The 21,636-nt window shown below is 50.8% G+C and overlaps 1 protein-coding gene across 4 annotated transcripts in view; it reads left to right on the top strand.

The window, feature by feature from the left end:
* The window catches only part of LOC144822522 (apoptosis-inducing factor 3-like), a 545,716-nt gene extending 525,782 nt beyond the window's left edge, over positions 1 to 19,934 (top strand). For all 4 annotated transcript variants that reach the window (XM_078680159.1, XM_078680158.1, XM_078680160.1 and 1 more), the window contains one exon: positions 18,966 to 19,934. In XM_078680159.1, coding sequence (XP_078536285.1) covers positions 18,966 to 18,999 — 34 coding nt within the window. In that variant the 3' untranslated portion in view covers positions 19,000 to 19,934. The remainder of the gene's footprint in view (positions 1 to 18,965) is intronic.
* Positions 19,935 to 21,636: the final 1,702 nt, after the last annotated feature.

Raw genomic sequence — 21,636 nt, 5'->3', positions numbered from 1 at the left:
CGAAGCTGGCGTTTGGGAGCGTAGAAGTTGAGGTGGCTGTTGAGGTATCCTGGGCCTTGGTTGTGTAGGGCTTTGTGTGCGTGGGTGAGGAGACGGAAGGTGATTCTCTTGCTGACCGGGAGCCAGTGCAGGTCTCTCAGGTGTCCGGAGATGTGGCTGCGACGGGGGATGTCCAGGATGAGTCGCGCTGAGGCGTTCTGGATCCGCTGGAGTCTCTTTTGGAGTTTGGCGGTGGTTCCGGCGTAGAGGGAGTTGCCGTAGTCCAGACGGCTGGTGACGAGGGCCTGGGTGACCGTCTTCCTGGTCTCGGTGGGGATCCACCGGAAGATCTTACGTAGCATGCGCAGTATGTTGAAGCACGACGAGGAGACGGCGTTGACTTGTCTGGTCATGGAGAGGGAGGAGTCCAGGATGAAGCCCAGGTTGCGTGCGTGGTCTGTTGGTTTGGGTGCGCTGCCTAGGGCGGGGGGCCACCAGGAGTCGTCCCACGCGGCGGGTGAGGATCCCAGGATGAGGACTTCCGTCTTGTCTGAGTTCAGTTTCAGGCGGCTGTTCTTCATCCATTCGGCTACCTCTTTCATCCCTTCGTGAAGGTTGGCTCTGGCGGTGGCGGGGTCGTTGGTGAGGGAGAGGATAAGCTGGGTGTCGTCGGCGTAGGAGATGATGTTGAGGTTGTGCTGGCGTGCGATGTCTGCGAGGGGGCTCATGTAGACGTTGAAGAGGGTTGGACTGAGCGAGGAGCCTTGAGGGACGCCGCAGATGACTTCGGTGGCTTCAGATCTGAACGGAGGGAGACGGACTCTCTGTGTCCTTCCGGCGAGGAAGGAGATGATCCACTCCAGTGCCTTCTCCTGGACTCCGACGTTGCTGAGGCGCTGCACTAGGGTGCGGTGGCAGACAGTGTCGAAGGCAGCGGAGAGGTCGAGGAGGATGAGGGCCGCTGTTTCTCCGTTGTCGAGTAGCGCTCAGATGTCATCGGTGGCTGCGATCAGGGCGGTCTCGGTGCTGTGGTTGGCTCGGAAGCCAGACTGCGAGGGGTCGAGGGATCCGTTCGTTTCGAGGAAGGCGGCCAGTTGCTTGTTGACGGTCTTCTCGATGACTTTTGCTGGAAACGGGAGCAGCGAGATGGGGCGGTAGTTCTTAAGGTCGGTCGGGTCGGCCGATGGCTTCTTGAGTAGGGCGCTGAGTTCGGCGTGCTTCCAGCTCTCCGGGAAGGTGGCGGTGTCGAAGGAGGTGTTGATGATGTCCCGCAGGTGGGGTGCTATGACAGCGTCGGCCTTGTTGAAGACGTGGTGAGGGCAGGGGTCGGTCGGAGATCCGGAGTGGATGGAGTTCATCGTGCGGACGGTGTCTTCGGTGCTGATCGGAGTCCAGGCGCGGAGGGTGGTGGTGGGGGGCGGTGGTTCGGTCGTGGCGTTCGTCGGTAGAGAGCTGAAGCTGTTGTGTATGTCCGCGATCTTGTTGTGGAAGTAGGAGGCGAGGGAGTTGCAGAGGTCTTGCGAAGGGGTGATGTCGTTGTTTCCGGCGTTGGGGTTGGAGAGCTCTTTGACGATGTTGAAGAGTTCCTTGCTGTTGTGTGCGTTGTTGTCCAGTCGTTCCTTGAATGCAGTTTTCTTGGTGGCGTGGATGAGTTGGTGGTGCTTTCGGGTGGCGAGCTTGAGGGCAGTCATGTTGTCCGGTGTTGGGTCTCTTCGCCAGGTTCTCTCGAGGGCTCGGCAGTTCTTCTTGGAGCTCTTGAGTTCGTCGGTGAACCATGGGGCTTTCTTGCTACCGGGTCTGCTGGGCGGGGTCCTCAGGGGGGCGAGCTCGTCTGCGCAGTCGCTGATCCACTTCGTGAGGTTGGTGACCGCCTGGCTAGGGTTCGTTGTGCTGGTGGGAGGGTTCATGTTCAGGGAGGTCGTGAGCTGGTCGGCTGTGATCTTGTTCCAGCTCCTGCGTGCAACCTGTAGCTGGTGGTGGTGGACCGTGGTCCTACCGAAGCTGAAGTGGACGCAGCTGTGGTCCGTCCAGTGGAGTCCGGTGGCGTGGCTGAAGGCGATGTCCTTGCTGGATGAGAAGACGGGGTCGAGTGTGTGTCCGGCGTAGTGGGTGGGGGTGGTCACCAGTTGCTTGAGTCCCAGGTTGGCGAGGTTGTCCAGCAGGGTGGTGGTGTTGCGGTCGTTGTTGTTCTCCAGGTGGAAGTTGAGGTCCCCTAGGAGGATGTAGTCAGCGGAGCAGAGGGCGTGCGGGTTGATGAAGTCGGCGATGTCTTCGCTGAATTGTGTGCGTTGTCCCGGGGGTCTGTAGATGAGGGTGCCTCTGAGGGTGGTCTTGGGGTTGATGTGGACCTGGAAGTGAAAGTGTTCGGCGGTTGTCAGGGTGTCGTCGGTGTTGGTCGTGATGCGGATGGTGTTCCTGTGGACGATGGCAATGCCTCCTCCGGTGTTGTTGATGCGGTCCTTTCGGATGATCTTGTAGCCGTCTGGGATGGCGATGTCGGGCGCTGAAGAGACGTTCATCCAGGTTTCCGCGAGGAAGGCGACGTCTGGTGAAGTTGTGTCGAGCAGGTTCCAGAGCTCGACGGCGTGTCTGTGGACGGAGCGGGTGTTGAGCAGGATGCATTTCAGGTGGCTGCTGCTGTGGCTCGTCGAGGTCTTGAGCGCTGCTGGAGTGGTGCAGGTCCGTATGCAGGTGAACTTGCAGGCGTTGCAGCAGAAGGGTCCGTGGGTGCGTCTCGGGGTGGCTCGGTAGCAGCCCGGGATTCTTCCGGCGTTGAGTGCGTAGAGTTCGGTGGCGTCGTAAGTCCGGCGTGTGGGCTGGGGTCTGCGGGGGCCAGGGGTCTTGGCACTGGGCGCGGTCCAGGCGCGGACGGGCGCAGACGGGCTTACCTTTGGCGCACCTTCGGCGCTCAATCGGTGCTCCCGCTGCGCGCGTCCGCTGCGCGGTCGCTGAGGGGGCGACATAAGAGGGGAGCCGGGAGGCTTTATCGACAACCTCATTGCTCGACCTGGTTCTTCAAACTCGACCTGAATTCTAGATATCAGTAACTGCAACTCCACGAGGATGGGCAGGTATTTTACAACTTTCTCCGCACATGGTGGCCTCTGTCGCTACCGCCTGCTAAATTTTGGGATATCTTCAGCTGCAAAGGTCTTCCAAGATGCAATCTGAGAGGTCCTGGCATGTCTTAAGGTGTTATCAATGTCAGCGATGACATCCTCATTCATGCGACCACCCTTGCCAGCCGTCGCACCAGCCAGCATGTCGCCTTCACGAGGAACAAGTTGGTGGGCCTCAGCCTCAACAGTGCAAAGTACCTGTTCTTCCAAAAAGAAATGCGATTCTTTGCTATATTTTCTCCAAGGATCGCATCAAGGTCAATCCATTCAAATGCATCGACATAAGGGATGCTGCTACACCCACATCTGCAGCAGAGGTTAGACGTTTTCTTGGCCTTGAGACCTACTGCGGGAGGTTCATACCCAACTTGGCGACAGTGACAGGCCCACTAAGAAACCTCACCAAAGTGTCAACCCCATGGGCATGGGGTCCAGCTGAAGACAATGCTTTCCAAGCAATAAGAAATCCAGTGTCAGAGCTTGTGATAGATGACCGCCCCATTTGTCTGGGAGCTGTGCTCATGCTACATGCAGAAGATGACTGCTAAGCCCCTGTTGCGAAGGCCAGGAGTGCCCTCACAGAACAGAAAAACGTTAGACACACATCGAGAAAGAGGCCCTTGCCATCAAGTGCGACTGTGTCTATTTACACCGCTTCTTGTATGGCCACCTCTTCCGGGTCGTCTCAGACTACAATCCACTGATATCTCTGTTTGCCAGCACAGCCACATACCCACTGCCCAAAATCAAGAAACGGGCCCTGCTGCTTTAGAAGTGCCAGCTGACTGTAGGATAGAAGCCCGGCTGTGGCAACTTAGCTGATAACCTCTCCAGGCATCCATGACAAACGACAAAAAGTTGGCTCAGCCTCTCAGTGGGAGCGAATAAATACACGTACTGGGTCGCAGACCTTGCCTGCCCTAACACTATCTCCCTCCAGGCCATTGCTGACACCTTAGCGTCAGACCTGGTCATTCAAAGGACCCAGGAGGCTACTGCCTCTGGAAAGTAGAAGGATTTCCTCCGGGCCATAAGTAGGTACAACAACATCACCCAACAAGATCAGACCGCCCTCTGGAACGTGTGCCACGAATGTGTCACCAGAGTTCCACCTGTACTGACACTGGATTGTCATCCCTCACTCGCTGTGTATGACTATGTTGACTCTTGTGTAGAAAGGCCAACCAAGGTTCCACAACTACCAAGGTACGGCTAAGGCAGAAGGTGTGGTTCCCAGACTTGAACAACAAAGATGATTTGGTTGCACGATCCAATGATGTCAATCCACCAAACTACCAAACAAACCCCCTCCAATCGCGACTGAGAGTCCGAGTGAGAAGCCTTGGTGCAAAATCAGTGTGGACTTTGGAAGCTTACCTGACAGCCAGCTCATGTTGGTCATCTCTGATGTATTTTCCAAGTCTCCAATTGTTGAGATACTGAAGGCAACGTCATTTGAGCACACTAAGAGATGCCTCGACTAAGTTTCTGCAAAATTTGGAGTCCCTCACATTATGAAAAGCGACAACGGGCCCCCGTTCTAGAGCCTGGATATCAAACAATACCTTCAGTCACTGGTCATTAAACACTCAAAGATTACGCCTCGGCCCCAAGCCATCAGGGAGGTGGAGAGACTAATGCGTACTGTGCCTCTGGATTCAAGTTATCCTGGCTGATGAGGCGTGATACCCCGAAACCGGTCCTAGGATGTCTGTTTCCGGTCCAGGGAGGACCTGGCTTGGCAGTTTGGGTGGACTGTTCCCATGAGGCACAGAGTCGAGACTGATTTGCATATGGCCAGGACTAAACTGTGGTGGTATGGTGAGCAAAAGAATGATGGATTTAACCCAGATCTCTTGACTGGGAGTGAATGTTTTGATTTGTTCTGATTCCGTCCATCAATTGTGTCTCTTTTGCTTTGTACTCTTAACAAGTCTATCCACATCGCACATGCACATGGTGAGATTGAGGAGGCAATACACAAAACCCTCTCTGTACAGGCGCACCCCCCACAGTAAGACTCATAGGGCGCCTGCCATGTTTGGACGTGCCATGCAAGACAGTATACCTCGTGTCTACAAGGACCCCAGAGCCCATCAACATCATAGCCACGCAACAGAGGAGGGTAAAGAATAATGCCAAAGCCAGTTAAGCATTCAAGGCCAGGACCTCGGACACTAGCACTGGAGACAAGGTTCTGGTACGAGATCGACACCCTGGTGGGAAGTTTTGGCTTCCTTTTGAAGTTCGCCCACTTCAAGTAGTCTCCAGGAACGGCACAATGGTGACTGCTAAAAATAGCCTAGACCACATCACTCGAAATGTGTCCGCTTTTATCAAATGGTTCCGGCCAACCGCATACAGCTCAGACCAGCACACCATTCACCCCACACAGACAAGCAGGGGAGAAGCCCAAGACCTATAGATGCTGACCACCACAGTGCCCATCCCAGGCTGGTGTTCCCCGTCAAGGAAGGGCAGCGCCCACCAGAACACCTGAGCCGATTGCATCGCCTCCACCAATCCAGAGCCATCCATACAACCTGAGAGACAGCATTCCCAGACTAAGAAAGTAAGAAAGCTCAAAGACTATGTTTGTGAGTAGAAGAGACTGTCTCTACCATCATGAGACTGACACACGGAGCCCAACTGGGATCCCTCTCTGATGACTGTGCTATGCCAATGCTATTTTGTTTATTAAAAGTTTTGGAGGAATGTAACACAGCTTGAGGCCACGCCCTTGTGCTGTGAAGCACACCGGCATACACCCCCTGACCCCACGTTGGAGGTCAGGTAAAGTTCATAAAAAGAGGGGGATCCTGCCTACGTGCTTGTTCTCCGCGCAGGGCAGAAACCAAAGCATTTTGTGTGTGCCTTTATGCTTGCGCCCAGGCCGCTCAATCAGCAAGGCCTAGCAGCAGCCATAACTACAGGGTTATCGATGGTGATTACCGTTCATACTGTGAGTTCTGATCCCTATACCACCTCCTGGGGGAAACCTAGGCCACTCGCTATTGGCACTTTTAAGAGACAAGCTTACAAAATTAATAACAATGTTATCCAAATGTGATTAAATAGCCTTACACCGGGGGGCGTGGCCAGCAGCCGGAGATGGCGGCAGCTTGAGAGGAGAGCTCCGTGATTGAAGCGGCCTCCTAGTCTATCCGTGCACTCATCCGCTTGTATTGCTTCCCAGGCGGGAAGGCTACGACGCCCAGGACCGGGCGGCAGCGTCCTGTGCGATCGGGATCACGATCGGTGATCAGGATCGTCAGTTCTAGCCGACGCCAGTGGGGGCCTGTGCTCGGCACCCGGACCGGGGAGTGTCCTGTCCTGCCCAGCAGACAGGAAGTGTGCCGTTCCGGGCGGAGGGACGCCGGAAGCGCCCGCCTGAGCCTGACGACGGGAAAGAGGGACCCGCACCATCCTGGCGCACTGCCGGCGTCTGCCGGTGCGGAGTGCACACCCGGACGCCCCGCCGAATAGGAGAGGTGAGGAGGGGGCCGCCCAAATCTTGTCGGCCTGCGGAGTCGAGAGAGCCAGTGAGGAGAGTGAGCTCCAGTGGTGAGGAGCCGCCATTTTGGGACACATACTGCGGACCCGGGCTCACACGCAGTAGATCCCACTCTGAGTTGGACCGGCAGTGCTGGGTCTTGGGGCTCGGCTGGTGGGCGATACACCCTGACCCGCTGGGGATCTTCCGACGTATAAGACCCTCACTGGCACTGTTTGAAATAGCGGGGGGCCTGGCGCCTGGCCCTGATTCCTTGGCTTTGCTCCGCCCTGTGTGCCGGTGTCCACGGCCCTAGCAGCTTGACCGGGACAGCGGACTGAATGCCCAGAGGACACCGAGGCAGTGGTGACAAATAAGACGCAGCGGTTGGGGCGCCTCCACACTTCCTTGACTGGCAGTTCCCGCACCCGCCCCACACACGAGTGGGGCAGGATTTCTTTCTACACTGCGGCGGAGCACTGTGGGGGGGGCCCGGTGCTGCCTGGCAATCTGACCTAGCGCATTGTGCGTGACCGGGGCTTGGACCGACGTACTGACTCAGTGGCGTGGGACGCCGACTTCACACGGGTTGGCAGTCCGCCGCGGATAAGATGGCTGGCAAAGGTCCGAAGGCGGGGGGGTCGCAATCCCGCCTTGACCGATTCGCGTACGACAAGCCCACTTCCGCATCGTCGCCCCCCGATGCCAAATCGCAGCAGGGCAGGTCTGCGGAGACGGCGGGGACCAAGAAGGCGACCCTGGACGATGTTATGAGAGCCCTCACGCAAGTACAAGCCACGGTTGGTTCGATCTCGGCCGAAATCACGCTCATAAGGGCGGATTTCCATAAGATGTTGGAGAAAGTGAACAATATGGAAGTGGTGACCAAGTCCCTAGTGGAAGATGTGGCGGAGCTGCAGACTGGTATGGAAAAAGTGCTGAAGGAGAATAAGGTCCTACGTGAGAAGCTCGATGACCAGGAGGGACGCTCGAGGCGGAACAACGTTCGTATCGTAGGTGTGCCGGAATCGGAAGACACAAGGGCGATGGATCTATATGTGGAAGACCTCATCAAGCAGAAACTTCAACCTAAAGGACTCTCCGCATTCTTCACGGTGGAAAGGGCGCACAGGGTCCCTGGAGGACGCAAGCAGACGGGGGCCAGCCCTAGACCGATCATTGCACGACTTTTTAACTTCAGGGATCGTGATGCCATCCTGCAGGCGGCAAGAAACTCTCCACCTCTTAAGGTACAGAACTCTACTGTAGCATTTTTTCCTGATTACACGGCCGACGTCGCCCGGAGGAGGAGAACCTTTTTCGAAGTGAAGAAGGAACTGAGGGCGAGAGAAATTTCATACTCCATGCTGTTTCCGGCCAAGCTTCGAATTGTGGCAGACAATAAGACATGGTTTTTTGACTCCCCGGAAATGGCACAGGAGTGGCTGGAGGGTTGGAGACAGGTGGACCCCCCGCGTCGCTCTAACAGGCACAACAAGAACCGTAATGCAGGCTCCCGACAGAGCTCACAGTCCGCGGAGGAGGGTGCAGTGGCACTTTCCCCCTTAACCGACCTTCGAGAGGATGATGCGGAGGAAGAACAGTGATTTATGATTTTTGGACGGCTGAACTGAGTAATATGTTGATTGACGGTGCCGCCTTGGACACTGGGCGGAGGGCCTCCGCGGCTGTAGGTGGAGGCCGCTGATACCGGAGGGTCCTTCACCCCAGCAAGCAAGTACTTTGTTTTGGGTTGGGATCGGGCACTCTGCTGAGTTGGGGGGGCGGGCAGTTCTGAGTCCGTTGAGCAGGGGGGCAGGGAGGGGGGGAGTTGGGGGTAGGATGGGTTCTTGGTTTTTAAATGCTACGCAGGGTCAGGGTCTATTCCATGGGAGTAAAGCGTGCAGAGTAGGGGTACCGCAAGGGGGACTACATGTTCATTTTTTGTACTGTTTATTGCTAGGAGACGGTTGGCCGCCCGGCCACTTCTTTTGCCATGGGGGGGGAGGATGCTAATATGGGGCGGGTGTCACCGTTGACCCTGATGTCTTGGAATGTGAGGGGCCTGGGGGATAAGGTGAAGCGGGGTTTGGTCTTACAAAGTATAAAGAGGGAGACCCCGGCCCTGGTTTTGTTACAGGAAACTCACTTGACGGGCACGGCCACCAGGGCCCTTGATAGGAGAGGATATAGAATGATTATTCACTCAGAATTTACTAGAGGATCCAGGGGTACTGGGATACTGATGCATCGTTCGTCCAGGTTTATTCTACAATCAGTTAGCGCCGACACACAGGGTCGCTTTGCGGCGGCTCACGGCCAATGGGAAGGGAGGCCGCTTAATGTGGTCTCAGTATACATCCCGCCGGCCTTGCACTCCATAGCATTCCCAGACCTGGGTACCTTTTTGTTAGGCCTCCCGGAAGGGGATCTTATAGTTGGGGGTGACTTCAATGCGGTGGTTCATAGCTCACTGGACCGCTACCCCGTGCCCGCGCGCTCGTCAGGGCCCTCCAAATTACATGATTTTCTGGAAGCGCAGGGGTTGGTGGACATTTGGAGGCAATTACACCCAGAGGACCGCCAGTACACGTACCACTCGGCAGTACACGACAGCCTGTCAAGGATTGACTACTTCCTCACACTAGGGGGGGGACGTCTTAATATTACTGACACCCACATCAAATCACGAGGAATTTCAGACCACTCCCCGCTGCTACTCACTCTGTCCAGCCAAATTGGCACCTATAAGCGACTCTATCCCATATACCCGGGTTTCCTCAAAGAGCCGGTTGTAGCTAAGGCTTTAAAGGCGGGCACGAGATCTTACTTCACGGACAATGAGGGTTCGGTGACTTCCCAGGTGACGTTATGGGAGGCTTATAAAACGGTCCTGCGAGGGCTGGCAATCTCGGCTATCACACAACACAGGCGCACACAGAGCCAGGACCTACTAGATCTGGAAGAGCAGCTTGGCAGGGCGACTCAAGACCATGAACGTAACCCGAGTGAAGCAACCCAACACACGCTCCGGTTGTGTCAGCAACGATACACGGACCATATGCGAGGCAAAGTGAAGGGCACTATGTCGGCAACTGCGAATAGGGTCTATGAAATGGGCGATAAAGCAGGTAGATTGTTGGCCTGGTTGGAGAGGAAGCGTGGAGGGCAGAGAGCAATACTGCAGCTGAGAGATTCGGAAGGGGCGTTACAGACCAACCCAGTTAGGATAGTAGAGCTCCTGGCAGACCACTTTCATTCTGTCTATTCCCCTGAAATTGAGGTCACACGAGAGATGGTGGAGGGGTCGCTCCTAGGGGTGCCGACCCGAACTCTTCCCCAGGACGCTCGGGACGACCTCGATTCGGACTTAACGTCTGAGGAGATACAGCTGGCCATAACGGCGCTCCACCCTGGGAAGGCGATGGGCCCTAATGGGGTGCCGATAGAATGGTACAAGATCATGAGTGAAGCGCTTTCCACGCCCATGCTTGCAATGTATGTGGAAAGCCGGGAGCGTGGATTGCTTCCCCCTGACCAGCGTGTGGCTACCATAGTGGCGATACCGAAGCCCGGCAAACCCCCTGAGGACTGCGGGTCTTACCGCCCTATTTCACTTCTTAATGCGGAGAATAAAATTTTGGCGAAATTGCTGGCCACCAGACTCCTGCCCCACTTACCGCTTCTGATCCATCCTGACCAGTCGGGCTTTATGCCACACCGGAGCACGGCGCTGAATCTGCGACGGCTTCACGGAGTGCTGGCTCGCGCCCCGTCGTTGACGGAACCGGCAGCGGTGCTCTCCTTGGATGCCAAAATGGCGTTCGACATGGTGGAGTGGCGATATCTCTTTGCGGTCTTGGAACACATGGGTATAGGACCCGGATTCATCTCATGGGTCAGATTGCTATATGCCGAACCGGTTGCGAGGGTGACGGCCAATGGTTGTATCTCGAGGGAATTTCCACTGGCGAGGGGCACAAGACAGGGATGCCCTCTCTCGCCGTTGCTTTTTGCTTTAGTGCTGGAACCCCTGGCTGTGATACTCAGATCCGCTCAGCTGTTGAGGGGCATACATTGGGGAGATGGTTGGGAGGATAGGGTATCCCTGTATGCGGATGATATGCTCATCTACATGGTGGACCTCGAGAGCGGTATTCCGGTACTGCTGGCCCTGTGCGAGAAGCATGGCGCGGCATCAGGCTATAAGCTTAACTGGTCCAAGTCCATACTATATATGATACGAGGCGACCCACCGGTTTTGCCTCCGGGTTGCCAGTTAGTATTGGAGCATCGTGCCTTCCGATACCTGGGGATCCAAATCACGAGAGACCCGGCGACCTTTTTGGAGCTGAATCTTGTGCCCCTGGTGAATAGGTTGAAGGCGGATGTACACCATTGGAAGGCCCTTCCGCTGACGTTATTGGGTAGAGCAGCGCTATTTAAAATGCTGGCGTTGCCCCGCTTCCTCTATGCACTAGAGAACGCACCTGAGATGGTTCCACCGTTGTTCTTCCGCCGAGTGTCGGCGCAGCTGTCGGCCTTGCTGTGGAGTGGCAAACCAGCTAGAGTGGCGCACTTAAAAATGGTTAGGGACTGGTACAGTGGAGGGATAGCGCTCCCGCACATTGAATTGTACTACTGGGCTGCGCACCTCAAGGTAATTAACCAGTGGATACACGGTGCACAGGATGACCCGGCGTTTATGGCGGACAGGCGGCAACTGGGTACGAACACTCTTCTGGCCCCGCTCTACAACAAAGGCCTAGTGGGAAGGCTGGAGGGCCCTACTAAGCACACGATCGCTATTTGGCATAAGGCTCAGAGACGGCTGGGCTGGGAGGGAGTGATTACTAATCTCACGCCGCTGTGGGACTCCAAGGCCCTTGGTAATTTGCGCACTAGCAAGGGGTTTGATCGCTGGGACAACATCGGGATATCCACGGTTGGAGATTTATGGTCCAGGGGTGCAGTGCTGACCTTCGAGACACTAAGAGAACAATATGACCTTGGGGTAACAGAAACCTACCGCTATATACAAGTTAGACACGCACTCATGTCAGTGTTGGAATTGGGAGCGCAGATCCCGGAATCAGCTCCGTTGGAAGATCGACTCCTTACCGACTACATGGAGAGCGGTGCAACGTCCCTCACCTACCGTAAATTGTTAAACAACCTACCGGATCCGCTGGTGCGTCTGAAGGAGAAATGGGTGGAGGAGATTGGGGACCTGAATGACTCGGAGTGGAATGCAGCGATGGCGTCCCCTAGGGAGGCGGGTATTTCCACACGGTTTAGGTTGGTCCAATTTAAGATACTACATAGGGTATACTATACACGCACAACACTACATAAGATACGTAGGGCAGATCATCCATACTGTCTGAGAAACTGTGGGGAGGAGGGTACGTTGTTCCATACCCTGTGGGATTGTCCTGCTATACACACCTATTGGAGGCGGGTAGCACGGACGATCAGTCAAACACTAGGGTCATCATTCTCGCAGGACCCTCGGATATGCTTATTGAATGTGTGGGGTCCAACTGATCTGTCACCGCAGGGGAAGCGCTGGGCGATCATTGGTGTGATGCTGGCGAAGAGGGATATAGCACAGAACTGGGGAGCACCGACTACTCCGACACTGTCTCAGTGGTGCCGGAATATGGACATGCTTATGGTGACGGAGAGAGCGGTTTACAAACAGAGGCTTAATCCACGCAAGTGGAACAAGACGTGGTTACCGTGGAATTCATACAGGGGAGACATTTGTGAACCTTTGCCTGAGGAAGAGGATCTAGACAGCTCTGAGGAGGGTGAAGACGGGGAGTAAGGTTGGGACTGGAAGGTTCAGTTAAGAGGGGTGGGATTGTCCGGGCGTCTGACACGGAACATGTGGTTGTACTTAATTCTGAACGACAATGTGAATGCTGCTTGTTATGCCTCTATTTACGCTAATGATATCATTGATTCGCAAACTGATATATTGTCCCTGACCTTTCGGTAGTATGGTTTTTGTTGGGGAGAAAATGTGAAAATTTGAAGGGTTGCTTTTTTTTAATTGCACGTAGCTGAATGTTGACGCTGCGATGTATATTGTTTGTATATGCATAATTCTTCTGTGAGGGCAACAATAAAAACACATTTAAAAAAAAAAAAAAAATAGCCTTACACCGTGAAACTACAATGGTAAATATCAATATCCACCGCTGGTACTGCCCAGTAGCTACCTACTGTTACAGGACCCAAAGAAGACTTCTCACAGTATACTCACATCTTTTTAAAATGATATGAAAATCTTGGGGAGCTTAGAAACAGGCACAGTACATGTATTAAGTGCATACAAAAACCCTGCCAGGATTCTTAACCAGGTGGGCAAGTCACTGGGATGAGCAGACAACAAACTAGATGTGGCCTAGTAGGGTCATTTTAGCCATGGACCTCTGACATCTAATACGTGACATCTAATCTTCACTTTAACACTTCATCTATGTATGCCGGACATAAAAACTATTTTGAAACTGGGAAGGGCCTTCAACACAGTGATGTTTCCCAGGAAGGTTAGTTAGTGGTCTGTCCATTAGAATCACTTGTACTCCAATTTGGCCTAGTAGGCTAATTAGAAGCTTTGGAACCAAGAATCATGTTTTTGAATCCTATTTTCCCAATATATCTAGATTGTATGCCAGTGGACAATAATGTATTGAACTTACTCCCCTGCTTCTTTATTGACAAGATTAGAAGTATTTTACTCCCCTGATTCTTTTTTGACGAGATTAGGAGTATCTTACTCCCCTGCTTTTTTGGACATGATTAGGAGAATTTAGAACCAATATCAAAGCTGCTAGTAAGCGTGTGGTTAAAAACTGAACTGAATATGGTCTGTCGAAGGAGGCGGGCACTGTCCAGTCTTCTGAAATATTCACCAAAGTGCAATAGGGAGGTACATATATGGCCTTTGGAGCAATGAGCAATGTGCTTCAGTCTTGAGTCTACTATTTTTAACAAAGTGTTTGTTCTTTGGCAAATCATTCTCTCCCTGTGCATCAGTCTGCTAACTTGATAATGTTTTAGCATTCTGAAAACAAGTTTAATAGAAGAAATAAACATTGGCTGCATATTCCTAGTACAATACCACAGAATGGTTTTCATTCAAACATTCAGGGTTGGTTAATGCAGGACTGTTGACCTCCCTCAGTGTCTCTGTTCAAGCAGCAGGACAGGATCCCCAATTGAAGAACAAACCAGCAAAATGCAGAACAGTTGGCCACCCTAGTGTCTACCTACCAAACCGGTATTTACAACTAAAGCAGGTATCGCCCAATCTTTTTTTTTCCAAAACCCAGGTATTTTTAAAGACATTTAGAACAATCATGGTAGCACACTGTTATGTCATGGCAGTTTTGTATTACCGTATAAACGTAGATATTTAGCAACTGAGAACTAAAACAATACCATTCATCCATTTTTTGCGGCATAATATTAGCATATCTCAAAACATCCAGAACAGCCAAAAGTGACACAGCAGCTGGTAAATCATTGCAGCAGGTAATTTTTTTTCTCAGTCTTACGTGTCCTAAAACTGGGGATCAATCAAAATTCATGTAATTTTAGTTCTTGGTATACTACCTTTGCAGTTTGTTTTAGGTTAGAGCAAATTAGACCTGTGCTGATTGATTGGAATGGTGAATGCAGGTAAATAGACCAAGAAAGAAATATCTTTAAAATATTGCAGTCTTCTTAAAATAGAAAATCCACTTCGGTGTGATGCAGTAACACACATAGACCCCACAAATGTTTGCTTGATCCCCAACATGGATTGCAGAGAGACAAGGCATCTACAAAGAGGAACGAACCTCTGACCATTTTCGATATTAAATCTCCTAGTCGTCCTTGTGTGGTTTGAGTGTGAAGTGTGGCCCTTTGCCCTTCACAGGCACTAGCAGGAAGAGGCCCAATGATGCTAGCCCTTAGCTGATTTACACCTGGGCTAGGGAATCCAGCGTAAGCTTGCTTTAAAGGGTCTGTTCTCCTAAAAGGCTTCAGTTGAAAGCATGTTGGGGTAGAAATTCTCCTACTACGTGGCTCTGGAAAGTGTGTTCCTCCGACGTATGTTTCCAATCTGTGAAGTCACTGTGCTTTTATCCTCCCTCCCAGAGATAGGCACCAAAGTGCTCCCTTCCTTAAAGGAGTGACTACTTCTGTAGTTAGGCATGGTGGGGCCAGGCGATAATGGCAGTATACTTTATAATGAAAACACGCCTTTTTTCCTGTTTCCTTATCTCCCCTCTCCAAAAAATGCTGCCACTCTCGCCAAACTGAGGATTTTCACTTCCATCTGTGTGAGTTATGAGTGAAAGGAGTATGTACACTCTGTATATCGCAGGATGAGTGCAGAGCCTGGATTCGGGAGACATTTCATTTTGATTTCCCTAATTTTGCATAGCAACCCAACAAGGTTGAGAGCTTTGTCCTTCTTTGCCTATGTCTCTGAAGATCTGAAAGTATTTATCTTTACACTTCTTCTCATTCTGCTGCAGAGGGTCATTGTCCAGTGCTTGCGTGGGTGTCTGCTTATGTGGCAAGGGGTGGGAGGGAAGGAGGAGTCAGATTCTCCCATTTAAAGTTGCCTTTGGCTCTCCCACCAGAGTGCTCTCGGACATTTCCTTCCCATTCTTCCTACCTGATTTTGTCACAAAAAATGTGGCCTGCTGTGGAGTCGAAGATACTTCTACATCTTATCTGGTTAAACCCGCTCAGGAGGGAAGGTTGTCATCTATTCCCCTGGTATGAGGTGATCATGCAGTAGCCACATAGTAGTCGATTGTAGGATCCCTCTAATAGTTTTGATTATGCAATACTCTGTTCCATGATCCCTCTTGACTAAAGAAGATGTTCACTAGTACAGCTCAGGAAATATTTTCATGGACGGGTCTTCCAAATGCTACCAGACTAGGCACTAAGTTTGGGTAAAAAAACCTGCTGTAACCCCTGCACGACTCCACCCTGCAGAACCTTGATTCATCAACACAGCTGTCTGAGTATCTTTGGTGCTGTTGTGAGGTGTGCATCACGCCAGGACAAGAAATATCCCAGCTGCTGTGCAGAAGGAAGAATCACCAACATCTGTCTGTTTTGCAGAGGGGGGGGGGGTGGGTAGACATCTGCCTCATGTTTGGCAAGCCTCCTTTTCCTCTGACCCTGCTAGGGCTACAGGAAAGCCAGTAAATCTCATAAAAATTAAGGATCACTACATTCAACATTCACATAATTGAGTATAGCTCCCCCAGACCGATAAACCAAGTTTCCTTCTACATGACCCTTTAAGTGAATATAAATTATGTTCTAAACTGAAGAAAGCGAAAAATCTAGCTCTCCGCATTTCAAACGAGGGTGGTTCTTTTTTAAACCACGACGAAGCGATACACAGCAGTTGCTATGAATATAAGGTGACCCACATGGGAAGTAGCCTGCCCAATCACCGAGCCACATGTGACACCTCGTAAGATAGCCACATGGGAGATCTTAATCTCTGTCCTTGTCACAATAGTTAAAAAGGCCTGTATCCCTAAAAAAACAAATTAAACAATCTTCCTATGGAAATTCTGACCTAACTATAACTACGCAATAATAACGCTGGCACCTTTAGATAAATGTTCACAAAACTTTCTAAAGAAAGGTACATCCACCTCTGCTCCTTCCTGGAAATTTTCAGGGTGCTCCGTCTACCGGCAGCTGAGAAAAAGGGGGGTTCCAAAGCGTGTTTTCTCCAAGCATATTTTCCATAGGAATTTTGCACAGGGCTGCAGCAAACGGATCAACATAATTATGCCACATTTTGTAGAAAGCTAGATCTTTACCTTAAAAGTGTAAATCCGTTCAGTAGGTTTTGAGAACTTGAGATTCAAAATGTATAGATATCAGGAGAGGTGGTAGTACCGGGACCGGAAGGTCAAAAGGTAAGATTTGATTGGCTGCCTTACAGAAACAATGATGTTTAGCAGCCATTTTAGGACTCGGGCACTCAGTCCCTGTGTCCTGAAAGAAAGAAATAGCATATAGGGGGTAGGGTAGGGTAGGAGTTTTCTGACCCATTGTCCTTCTAGGGGGGTCAGGTATTGTGGTACCACAATACAAATGTTTTTAAAAGATGTGGGCTCCCACCCTTTCCAATTAGGACCCCGCCGGTGTGAGCCAGGTGGCAAGGTAGGTTGGCACATTGTAAACTTATAAAATATTTTTTTTAGAAGTGAAGGAAATGGTGTCATGCTTGTAGCCCCCCCACCGAGCCACCTATTGGCCCCAGAGACCCCATCTTCCAGGGCCCAGTACCAGGCTGAGTCCTTGGGACCACGTCCTTCGGGGCACTATGTTGTTCTGTACCCGTGAGAGCATGGGCAGAGAACACAAAGGCAAGTCCCTGCATGAACTCTCCTAGGCAGGGAACATAGGTTTGCTCCCGCCAGGTGGAAGCAAAAACAAAACTTGCTCCTGCAAGGCGGGAGCAAACCAGTGCTGGCGGCATTCGCTGGCACCCAGGGTGGGTGCTGGCAGGCCAGCTGGCGGGGCCTCGAGGGCCACATGCCTTTCCCTGCAGCCGCCAATGGCTGTAAATGTTGTTCGTGCCCCGGTTGGGACTGGGGCAAGCATAAAAAAATATTTGCTGGCTCCCACCAGCACCCAGGATTGGTGCTGGCTGGGGAGCTGGCAGGGCCACGAGAGCCATAGGCCTCCTCCCATAGCCTTTCAACATTGATAAAAAATGTTGGGTCCCCGTGTGGGCACTTTAAAATTCAGTAAATTATAGTTAACGCAAGGAGCTATAACTTGCACCCCTGCCATGCACAGTTTTATAATCAATAATGTCATATCAGAGGGTATACATGGTGATATCAATGAATAGAAAGAACATGACATGAATGAAGTAATATGTGAGGTTGTAAGCAGTGAATTGCGAGGGCACGATCTATAGTTCATTGAGTTTACGATAACTGGTGATTTTTAGTGGTTTTTAGAGTTTAAAATGTAACGTTTTACTGACATTTTACCCTAACTATAGCGTCACTTTAACCTTTGTGTTTTTTCAAGTGAATTTTTAGAGGGAAGAAGGTGTTGTAGGGCGGATTGGTTATGTGTTATTGGCAGTGCCTCTGGAAATGTAATGGTGAAGATATGGTTCTTCTGGAGTGGGGGTAGAGGGGATAATTGCCTCAGCGAGGAGACAGAGTAAGAACTGCCTATGGAGAGGTGGTGGAAAAGAGAAGCGCTTGGATGTAAAGGGGCAAAGGGAAGAAGTGTCTGCGGCTATGACTCAAGGAAGAGAGCAGAGGGATGAAGTGACCCGGGCAGTCAATAGGATGAAATGATGTGGGAGAACATTTTTGGCAGTGCCTCGTATGTATGGGCAGAGTGGAGAAATGCCTTGGGGAAGTGCTTTTGGAGAGGTGAGGGGAAGGAGTAGTGTCATGGATAGATGGAAAGAGGAGTCATGGAAGTGTGTCGGCTGTAGTAGCTACTGCCAGTGAGAGAAGTTCTATCAGAGTGATTGATTTTTTCGTATTGTATCCTCCTTCTTGGAAGGTTTAGCAGGGGGGAGCTCTTTTTTCCCCCTTTTACTATGCTGGTGGAACATTTCCTACATCTGCATGGCAACAAGGCGCTTATTATTCTATGGCAACGTTCTATTGAATCTTAAAATGAGAACATAATGCTGTGCTTCAAGGTGCTGCAGCAGAACGCCATGGAGGCTAAACCTATAATGGGGGGAAATGAACTGATTCATTTTTAAACTGAAAAATAACGAAGGCTAAAAACTATCCAAGGCGCAAGATATCAAGAACTATAATTAATATTTAGATCGTTAACCGCATGCGCGCTGCAGCTATTTTTGCGCTACACTGCTTTTTTCAAAAAGCCGCGTTACATGACGAGCTCAGCTCGTCATCAGCGTGCGAGCGGCCCAACTGATGACGAGCTGAGCTCGTCATCAGCGCCGAAGGGGTTAAAGAAAATGCAAGTCATAATATAATTAACTGCCTCAAACAATAACTATCCCTAACAGACACCCGAGCTACTATTAGTGTAAACTAATGTATAGCTAGGCTAGAACATATGGCAAAGCCACTCTCTCACATCGCATCAATTCACCCTCTCTTAGAGGTGTCTGGGGTTTGTGCAATGCCTAATCACACCAGGGGCCGGTGTAAACATGCTGATGCCCTATCCCTCAGCGATTTGGCCATATTTTGTGCATTAGTGATGACCTGGCACCCTCTTGCTGAGGCTGCCCTTGATGAAAACCTTAGAATTGCCATAGTGTCTGCATCACTAAACACATGTTGGCTTTGAGAATAAATTTGTTTCCGTTTTTGTTGCAGGTCTGAAGATCTGAGCTGGATGAAGCGACCCTGAGCAGAGACATCTCCTTCATGTCACTGCATTGACTTCAAGGTGTGACATCAAGTCATGTGCTGTGTGACCCATAAACATCCTGTTCCCCTAGTGGCAGCTCCATCACTTTCCCTTTGGCTCTTGACAGTTCTCTACTCTGGTACAAGATCTATCATCTACACTTTGTGCCTTAAAGCAGCTCCTCAGGTGCCTGTATCTTTCTCCCCTTTAAACCTTACAGATCTTGATTTCCAGTCCCAGCGTCTGCACTTTAACTCTTACAGCTGTAAACCCAAATGCCATGTCCATGATCTTCCACCCCATAACCCAGCACTCTACCTCTGGCACCTGCTCCACCATCCTGTTGCTTGCCATTTGCATCCTTTTCACTTCAGAACTCTACCATGTTGTGTTATCGTCCATATTAATGATGGTGAATGGAAGACACCGGTGACCACCATCATTCTGCTTTCATATCTATCCATCTCTGCCATTCAGCCCTCTTTTTCTTCCGGTTTTTCTCTCCCCTTTGAACAGTGCACATCTCTTCTTGTGAGTTGATTATCCTGACTGACCTTTTCTTGCTTCACAACCTAACTTCGAGCCTACCAATGCGAATTATCCTGTATTAAATTCTGCCAGTCTCCAAACTCCCGTCTTCGTCCCTATCACCATGATGCACTCACATGCTTCAACCTCTTACGCCCAACCCCTCCAGTCCCCATCCTCATACCCTCAACTCTTACAGTCTCTGTCCTCTTGCGCTCACCCCTCCCGTATTTAAACCAACCCATTCTCAAGAGTGACCCTGACTGCTCCATTGCTGGCATCTTTACTCGCTTCTTCTATGTTCGACATTATCGACATCTTGCATCCCTTTGAGCCTTCAGATGTGATGAGCTGTCAGTCATACGTCTATTCAGAAAAATACATGAATAAAATCTACAGAAATTAAACATGGTGCATGCATGTGTTTTTTGGAAACATTTTATTTAGATATGTGTGTGTGTCCTTACAATCCTAAATTCGGAAATAGCTTGTATAAATCCAGACACGGAGTTCAAGCACATGGGTGGGCCTGCACTGCCGGTATAAACGAGAAAGGAAGTAGTGGAGGCATGCAGCTCTGAGTGTTTTATGATAAGGGAGTCCCTTATCTCTAATGCTGGGTCTGAGGTGACTGAATCACCCCATACTTGTTGCACCACCTCATGTATCCCACAGGACCGGTTTATCATCCCAGAGATGCCATGGTCCAACCCTTTGTTCAATCATCCGAACTACCTGGAGAAACACTACCATTTTCGTATTTTCATGGCCAGCATAAGCACAGAAATGCTGAAAAAAGGCTTTTTCCTGAAGTACAGGGTTTCAGTTTCAGAACCAAGTATCCACTGTTGATGGTATTTCCCAATCCTGCCTGATGTTCCCTCTAGGTCAAAACAATTCGTGTTTTTCAGGTGCCACTCTGTGCCTGGCTCCTCTAGCCTTGATACATTCCTCTAGCTATCTTTGACATTCCTTCTCCCAAGCAGGCCTCGTGCTACATTCTATGTAATGTGCGCAAAGCTGCTGTCGGCAGGCCTCTTGCACTGCGAGCAGAGCACATAAGAGTCGAGTGTTGCTGCACAGGCTTCAAGGGTTATCAAGCTCAAACTCGCATCTACTGTCCGTTTTCTTCTTTTGTTAAACATACCGAAAACTTTTTTTATTCCAAAGGTTTACACTTTACGAAGTGTTCCCAGATACATCCCCACCAGGGGCTGTTGGCTGCTGTAACCCTCACTGAATAGCCTGGCAGTAGAGCTCTGAGTGAGTGGTAACCTCAGGAAAGTATGTTTGGGTAGCTCAGAGTAAAGGGTGTTGCTACAATCTAAAAGGGAAGAGGAATCTGGAAGAAGTTTAGAAACCTGGGACTGGAAGGAAAGGTCTCGGGTAAACAAGCATTGGCAAAGCCAATTGGTCTTGCCTATGCGAGAGCAATTGGCTTTGGCAACAATTGTTTTAGCAATGTTGTACACCAGTGTGGCTGGTGTTCAGCATGGCTAAATATTAGTGGCATGGAGGGGCTGAGGTACATTGGGGTAGAATGGAGTGGGGTGGATTAGGGTAGATTGGAGTAAGGGAGTTGGGTAGATTACTGTGGTAGATTGGAGTGGGGTAGATTGAATGGGGGTGGAGTGGGGTAGATTGGAGTGGAGTAGTTTGGGGTAGGTTAGAGTGGGGTAGATAGGAGTGGGCTTGACTGGGGTAGAGTGGAGTTGAATATTTTGGGGTAGAATGTAATAGAATAGATTGGGGAAGAGTAGATTGGGGAAATTGGAGTGGGGTAGACTGGAGTAGAGTCAGGTAGTTTGGGGTGGTGTGGGATAGATTGAATTGAGTTAGATTGGAGTGGAGTGGGGTAGATTGGAGCAGCATATATTGTGGTGGAGTGGGGTAGATTAGGGAAGAGTGGGGTGCAGTGAATAGGGGTAGATTGGAGTGGAGAGGAGAGGAGTAGAGTGGAGTGGGGTAGAGTGAATTGGGGTAGATTGGAGTGGGATAGATTGGATGGAATATGGTAGGGTAGATTAGAGTGAAGAGGGGTAGATTGGAATGGGGTAGGTTGGAGTGGAGTTGGATACAGTGGTGTGGGTAGATTGAGATTGGTGTGGT

This window comes from Lissotriton helveticus, chromosome 3_1 (genome assembly GCF_964261635.1).
Source record: "Lissotriton helveticus chromosome 3_1, aLisHel1.1, whole genome shotgun sequence".
Taxonomy (NCBI): Eukaryota; Metazoa; Chordata; class Amphibia; order Caudata; family Salamandridae; genus Lissotriton; species Lissotriton helveticus.
The sequence above is the reverse complement of the archived record's forward strand: the minus strand, read 5'-3'. Positions and strand labels throughout refer to the sequence as shown.